The 7,726-nt window shown below is 51.3% G+C and overlaps 1 protein-coding gene across 1 annotated transcript in view; it reads left to right on the plus strand.

Moving 5' to 3' along the window:
• Spg7 (spastic paraplegia 7 (pure and complicated autosomal recessive)) overlaps positions 1–7,726 on the plus strand; it is a 44,069-nt gene that overhangs the window by 28,464 nt on the left and 7,879 nt on the right. Inside the window, exons 10-13 of the mRNA XM_013035671.1 lie at positions 271–395; positions 2,087–2,189; positions 4,264–4,374; positions 6,058–6,173. Coding sequence (XP_012891125.1) covers positions 271–395; positions 2,087–2,189; positions 4,264–4,374; positions 6,058–6,173 — 455 coding nt within the window. The remainder of the gene's footprint in view (positions 1–270; positions 396–2,086; positions 2,190–4,263; positions 4,375–6,057; positions 6,174–7,726) is intronic.

Here is a 7,726-nt window from a genome sequence, read left to right on the forward strand (position 1 = left end):
CCCCCCCCCCCCCCCCCCCGCCTGTGACAGGATTCCTGGGCTCTACCATGGACATCACCACAGCCCTAGGGACAGCTCTGCCTCAGTGGACAGCCAGGGTTGTAGAGGCTGTTTTCAGATAGGCAGGTTCTCATTTTTCATGTGGCTTTGGTTAGAAATCATCAGTACCCTACCCTTATGTACAGGAGGAAGCCAAGGTTCCTCTTCATCCCCTGCTTTGTCCTGAGAAGGGATTCCCTCCTGCTGAGGCACTGTGTTCTGTCCCCTCAGGAATGGGCACCACAGACCACGTCATCGTCCTGGCATCTACAAATCGAGCTGATGTTTTGGACAGTGCTCTGATGAGGCCTGGCCGGCTTGACCGACACGTTTTCATTGATCTCCCTACACTGCAGGTCAGAATCTCAAAAATTGTGTCAAGTGTTGCTTCTTCCAGACCTGGGTTTGGTGTGCACCAAGCACTAACCTCCTCAGCTAGAAACAGGACAGGACCCCTCTGGGTACCATCTAACTAGTGTTCGGTTTTGTTTGCTTGTGGGTTTTTTGTGCTGATCCTGGGGCTTGAACTCAGGGCCTGGATGTTGTCCTGAGTGTCTTTTGTTTCTTGTTTTTGTTCATGGCTAGTGTTCTTCTGCTACAGCCACAGCTTCACTTTTGGAAATTCATTGGAAATAGTAGTCTCATGGACTTACCTGCCCAGGCTGGCTTTGAACTGTATACCTCAGATCTCAGCTTCCTGAGTAGCTAGGTTGATAGGTGTGAGCCTGTGGCACCTGACTTTTTTTTGGTGTGTGTGTGTGTGTGTGTGATGCTGGAATTTGAGTCCAGGGCACCTGACTTTTTTTTGGTGTGTGTGTGTGTGAGTGATGCTGGAATTTGAATCCAGGGCATTGCGCTTGCACATCCACAGATGGCCTCTCAGCCCTTTTCACATGGTGGTCTTCAGCATCGCCCAGGCCAACCTCAGAATGTGATCCTCTGTCTTCTCCCACATGCTGGATTATGGACATACTTGGCTTGATTAAGATTGAATCTCACTAACTTCTTGCTAGTCTTGAACTCTTAGTCCTTAACTGTCCGGTAGCTGGATTATATGTGTGAGCTGCTGGGGGATTTGGGGGGGGGGAAGCAGGAGGCGGGGAGGCTGGGAAGGTGGCTTTAGTGGTAAAGTGCTTGCCTCGCATGCATGAAGCCCTGGGTTCAGTTCCTCAGTACCACATAAACAGGAAAAGCCAGACGTGGCGCTGTGGCCCAAGTAGTAGAGCACTAGCCTTGAGCACAGAGAGGCTCACGGATAGCACTCAGACCCTGAGTTCAAGCCCCAGGATTGGCAAAAAATAATAATAATAATAATTAATTAATTAAAGGAAAGAGTGACACTGTCCAAAAAGAAATGTACTCTTTATCTAGTGTATATAATTAATTCCTCTGTATGTTATCTTTATTTGTTTGTTTGTCGGTCATAGGGCCTGAAGTCTGGGCCTGGGCGCTGTCCCTCAGCTCTTCAGCTCAAGGCTAGCGCTCTACTACTGGAGCCACAGTGCTACTTCCAGCCTTTTCTGCTTATGTGGTGCTGAGGAATCGAACCCAGGGCCTCATGCATGCAGAGCAAGCACTCTTCCACTGAGCCACCTTCCCAGCCCATGTATATCATCTTTATGATAACAAAAAAAATTTTTTTAAGCTGAGGGACAGTGCCCAGGCCCTGAGTTCAAACCCCAGATCTGCCACCTGTAAAAACAAAACAACAAAACAAACCCAAAACTGCCTGTAATGCTGGGCACCTGTGGCTCATGCCTATAATCTTAGCCATGCAGGAGGCTGAGATCTGAGGATCCAGTTTGAAGCCAGACTGGGTCGGAAAGGCCAGAGACTTTTACCATCAATTAATTTTGTGTGAAAAATCCGGAAGTGGAGCTGTGGCTGTAGTGGTACAGCACCAGCCTTGAGTGAAAAAACTAAAGGAAAGCATCCAATCCCTGAGATCAAACACCAGTACTAGCACCAAAACAAACAAAAGCCAGTTGTTTGTGTGAGCCATGTTTGCTGGAAGTGAACCCAACCTGTGTTTCCCTGTTTGTGGCAGGAGAGGCGAGAGATTTTCGAGCAGCACCTGAAAGGCCTGAAGCTGACCCAGACCAGCAGCTTTTACTCCCAGCGGCTAGCAGAGCTGACCCCGGGATTCAGTGGTAGGTCTCGGATCAGCAGACAGCATGCTCATGAGGCCGCTGATTGCAGCTGCACCCCTGGGTCTTGGCCTCCCACCAGGAGCTCTGCTCCTTCTCTCGAGTAGTATTGGGTGGGAAGGATGAGATGCTCATGCAGAGAACAGGGCACCAGAGTCCAGTCCTGGGGATCTGAACAGCAGTTCTGTGGCCTGCGTTTACTCCGGGGACAGAGTGGTGAGGTCCATATACCCAGCATGCCATTCGCAGCAGGAACAGTGTGCAGAGCACCGGGCCCGTGCTTGTGTGCGATGTCCCACGGGACCTTCTGGCTTAGACTGGGCATCCTCTGCCCTATGTGAGAGGCAGGGGTTGGAACTTAAGGTACACAACTGGTGCTCTGTCACTTGGGCCACGTCTTGAGACTGGCTTTTGCTGGTTATTTTGAAGATAGTATTTCTTGGGCTTTTCTGTCTGAGCTGTCTTTGAACCACCATCCTCCAGATTTCAGCCTCCCAAATGTCTAGGATTGTAAATATGAGCCACTGGAGTCCAGATATATGATTCTCACTTTAAGTGTTTATATAGATTTTAAAAAAAAATTTCTTCCATGTTGGTTATCCTTTAGTTTTAGTTTAGTTTTTGTTGTTATTGTTGTTTTTTTGTTTTTTTGGTCAGTCATGGGGCCTCTGGGCCTGGGCACTGTCCCTCAGCTCTTAAGCTCAAGGCGAGCGCTCTACCCCTTGAGCCACAGCACCACTTCCACTCCTTGCTTTTTTCTGCTTATGTGGTGCTGAGGAATGGAACCCAGGGCCTCATGCATGCAAGGCAAGCGCTCTACCACTGAGCCCCCTTCCTAGTCCTTTTAGAATTTTTGCTCTAATGTTTGGAGTGGTAAGATTTCCCTCCTATTTCAGACTTGAGCCTTATGCAGATCCTTACTGTGACTCAATTGTGTACTTGCTCATGAACACAGCTTTACATTTTGGGAAGGAAAATCAATTAAGCTTATGACACAAAAAGCATAAGAAGGGAAACATTCTGCTGGGTACTCCCCAGAGATGTCAGTTGCAGAGACACTGGTTTCAAGTTAAGTTTATGTTATAGTAAGTTTATATCACTTGACTAAACTCAGTTGAAGCATGTGTGTGCATGTGGCTAGAGAATAGTGCTGTAATGTCAAATTGTTTCTTTGCTCTGTTTTTGAGAGTTGACAACATCAGACACCTTTAAATTATTTAGGGAATTAAGTAAGCAAAGAATCGTGGGTTACTGCCTGCAAACCAGTTTTTGGTCTACAACTGGAAGCCAGGCCTGCTTTGGCTTCTTTTACTGTCCTCTTATCCACCAGCACTTAGTGTAGGATTGTGATATTTACTTTATTTATTTTTTGTCGATCGTGGGTCTTGAACTCTACACCTGGGCACTGTGCCTCAGCTCTTCAGCTCAAGGCAAGCGCTCTACCACATGAGCCACAGCCCTACTTCCGGTTTTCTGGTGGTTTATTGGAGATAAGAGTTTCATGGATTTTCCTACCCGGGCTGGCTTTGAACAGTCATTCTCGGATCTCAGCCTCCTGAGTAACTAGGATTACAGCCACTGGCACCCGGCTATTTATTTTATTTTTATTTTTTGCAGGCCCTGGCGCTTGATTCTCAGGGCCTGGGCACTGTCCCTGAGCTTCTTTGGCTCAAGGGTAGAACTCTACCACTTGAGCCATAGCACCACTTCGAGCTTTCTCTGTGTATGTGGTACTGAGGAATCAAACCCAGGGCCTCAGGCTTGCAAGGCAAGCACTCTACCACTGAGCCACCTTCCCAGTCCTCTATTTCTTGTCTAACTTGTTACTCCCTCATTCTTCTCCTTCTTTTCCCCCAACCCCCCAAAATGTTGTGTTTTTATATGGGTAATATAAGTTTATGTACAGTGTGTGTGTGTGTATTTCAGGATCTTAGAGGATTGTACTTTGTATGTGGTATTTTCCATCTTCATAATAAACCTGTCCCTTGTAAGAAAAAAAAAAGTGAGCCTCCTTCTTTCCTTCTGAAGCACCAGTAAGGAAGGGCAGATGCCTACCTCTCCCTGTCTGTGTTTACAGGTGCAGACATCGCCAACATCTGCAATGAGGCTGCACTGCACGCTGCGCGGGAGGGGCACACATCCGTGCACACGTTCAACTTTGAGTACGCTGTGGAGCGCGTCATTGCCGGTGCGGAGACCATGCCCCTTGTTACGGCCTAGTCTCTCAGTAGGAATACCCAGGGGAAGGCCAGCCACACAAAACAGAGTGCGAGGTAGGGTAGATAGAACCAGATCTAGTCTTGGTCTTCTTGTTTTGTAAGTAGTAGCCAAGAGTCTGAAAACAAATAAAAAACACCTGCAGACCCAGGTGTGTGAGTCCACCCAGCCCTCGCGTGGCTGAGAGCTGACCACAGACCAGATGAAGCCCAGCTTGTACTGTGTCTGGGGGAGGTAAGGCTCTTGGGCCAGGGCCAGGGTCTAGGCCTACTATGTGTCTGTAGTGCTCTCGGCTAGGAGAGGCTGAGTCTGCTACTGCCTTCCATCTCAGCCAAGACTCAAGGCTGTGCTTACTCACTAATGGAGTAGCCCAGTTTTGTAGTAGGATGATGGGGGGCTGCCTTGAAGCATTGCTTAACTTTGGCTTTTCAAAGTGGGGTCTGAAGAGAGCAGGTGAGTTCTGGATACTTCTATAACTCCAGGCAGCAGTGTTGGCACTGACCGGGAGTACCAGTGCACCTTCTCATAGCTAGTGTTGAGACCAGCTGAGGACCCTGTCACAAAGGAGCCCTCCTGGTCACATGGTCAGAGCTCGGGCCTTCCTTATATGCTTGTCCTCTCAGCCTGAGTTCACGCCTGTGCCCTGGCCTCCCTGAGGTCCTGGAGGAGGAGCAGGAGGGGCTGCATCTTACCTAGAACAGAGCCTGATTTCTCCCGGCAGACAGAAGGCCAATCTGCCTTGTGTCCTTCTAAGAGAGTTTTGTGTAAGTCGCTTGGGCTTACGCAGTACTACAGTACCAGCAGCGACGTGAGGGACGCTGGGGATGACAGGCCCCTGAACAGGAGCACTGGAGGACACCACCTTCTGTGTGAGCACTGCAGAGGCCGCCCTGCCCTGCCCTGTGGTGGCACCCAGGTGGTCTGCACAGGAGTGCCCACGCTTGTGTTCCGTCCAGCCCCGTGCCTTCACACTCACGCTTGTGTTCCGTCCAGCCCCATGCCTTCACACTCACATTCACACTTGTGTTCCGTCCAGCCCCGTGCCTTCACACTCACACTTGTGTTCCATCCAGCCCCGTGCCTTCACACTCACACTCACGCTTGTGTTCCGTCCAGCCCCGTGCCTTCACACTCACACTCACGCTTGTGTTCCGTCCAGCCCCGTGCCTTCACACTCACACTTGTGTTCCATCCAGCCCCGTGCCTTCACACTCACACTCACGCTTGTGTTCCGTCCAGCCCCGTGCCTTCACACTCACACTCACGCTTGTGTTCCGTCCAGCCCCGTGCCTTCACACTCACACACTCCTGCGTCCGTGACTGAGCTGCTGTTACATCTGTCTTGAATAAGTTCACAAGCTCACAGGAGTAGGATAGGAGACCACAGTCAGGGCATTAGTCAAGGTGTGTAAATGGGAACTTGGAGGTGTGGAAAAATTGGGCTAATAAGTGGTCCTGCAGAAGAGGTTGACGCAGGGAGAAGGGAGGAGACTGTCAGCTGCATTATTGGAGACGTTCAGAGTTCCCTTGACTGGGTATGAGGAGAGACAGCTGTGGGTGAGAGTTGGGCAAGGCTGCCACCCCCGTGGGTGTCAGGAAGCCCTGACAAGTGTGCAGCACGCGCTGTGCCTTAACTCCGCTGTGCCTTTTTCAGGGACTGCCAAAAAGAGCAAGATCCTCTCCAAGGAGGAGCAGAGGGTGGTGGCCTTCCACGAGTCCGGCCATGCCCTGGTGGGCTGGCTGCTGGAGCACACGGAGGCGGTGATGAAGGTGGGTGGGAGCTGGCTTGGGAAATTGCGTGCCCCTGAGAGAAAAGCCTGCAGCTGCTGCACCCAGCCCCAGACAGCGGTGGGGACGGGGCTACAGACAGGAGTGCATCCCAAACACTGCTCCAGCCACTAGCATGACCAGAGACTGTGCTTGAGGCCCCTGCTGTCCCGGGCCACACAGCAAAGGTGTGCTCATTGTATCTGAATGCGTCCGAATGACTGGCTGGTGTGAGCTGAAAATGGGTGCTGAAAACTTGCTCTGCTGGAGAGACAACATGAAAGCTCCCAGTCACGCCAAATGCTACGTTAATTCATTGTGTCCAGAGAATGTGGATCTTGATTGAAGACCTTGAGTGGGCGTTGAGGAAGCCGGGGCTATAGAACTCGGGGTACATACTACAGCCCAGGGTGTGGCCTCCTTCGGGAGGCCTCAGTTATGCTGAGAAGGTGGTTTGGTTTGCAGTCCATACTGCTCCACAGTCCTCAGAAGCTGTAGAAATGAGACCAGGCAGCCTGCAGCCTCTGTGCAGTGGTGTTGATCTCTGTGGAGGTGACAGCGGTGTGGTCTCTGTGCAGTGGTGTTGATCTCTCTATGTGGAGGTGACAGCGGTGTGGTCTCTGTACGGTGGTGTTGATCTCTGTGGAGGTGACAGCGGTGTGGTCTCTGTGCAGTGGTGTTGATCTCTCTGTGGAGGTGACAGCGGTGTGGTCTCTGTACGGTGGTGGTGATCTCTGTGGAGGTGACAGCGGTGTGGTCTCTGTACGGTGGTGTTGATCTCTCTGTGGAGGTGACAGTGGTGTGGTCTCTGTGCAGTGGTGGTGATCTCTGTGGAGGTGACAGCGGTGTGGTCTCTGTACAGTGGTGGTGATCTCTGTGGAGGTGACAGCGGTGTGGTCTCTGTACGGTGGTGGTGATCTCTGTGGAGGTGACAGCGGTGTGGTCTCTGTACGGTGGTGGTGATCTCTGTGGAGGTGACAGCGGTGTGGTCTCTGTACGGTGGTGTTGATCTCTGTGGAGGTGACAGCGGTGTGGTCTCTGTACGGTGGTGGTGATCTCTGTGGAGGTGACAGCGGTGTGGTCTCTGTACGGTGGTGTTGATCTATGTGGAGGTGACAGTGGTGTGGTCTCTGTGCAGTGGTGTTGATCTCTGTGGAGGTGACAGTGGTGTGGTCTCTGTACGGTGGTGTTGATCTCTGTGGAGGTGACAGCGGTGTGGTCTCTGTACAGTGGTGTTGATCTCTCTATGTGGAGGTGACAGCGGTGTGGTCTCTGTACAGTGGTGTTGATCTCTGTGGAGGTGACAGCGGTGTGGTCTCTGTACGGTGGGGTTGATCTCTGTGGAGGTGACAGCGGTGTGGTCTCTGCAGTGGTGTTAATCTCTATGTGGAGGTGACAGCGGTGTGGTCTCTGTGCAGTGGTGTTGATCTCTGTGGAGGTGACAGCGGTGTGGTTTCTGTACGGTGGTGTTGATCTCTATGTGGAGGTGACAGTGGTGTGGTCTCTGTACAGTGGTGTTGATCTCTGTGGAGGTGACAGCGGTGTGGTCTCTGTAC

Source organism: Dipodomys ordii, unplaced genomic scaffold, assembly GCF_000151885.1.
Source record: "Dipodomys ordii isolate 6190 unplaced genomic scaffold, Dord_2.0 Scaffold217, whole genome shotgun sequence".
Taxonomy (NCBI): Eukaryota; Metazoa; Chordata; class Mammalia; order Rodentia; family Heteromyidae; genus Dipodomys; species Dipodomys ordii.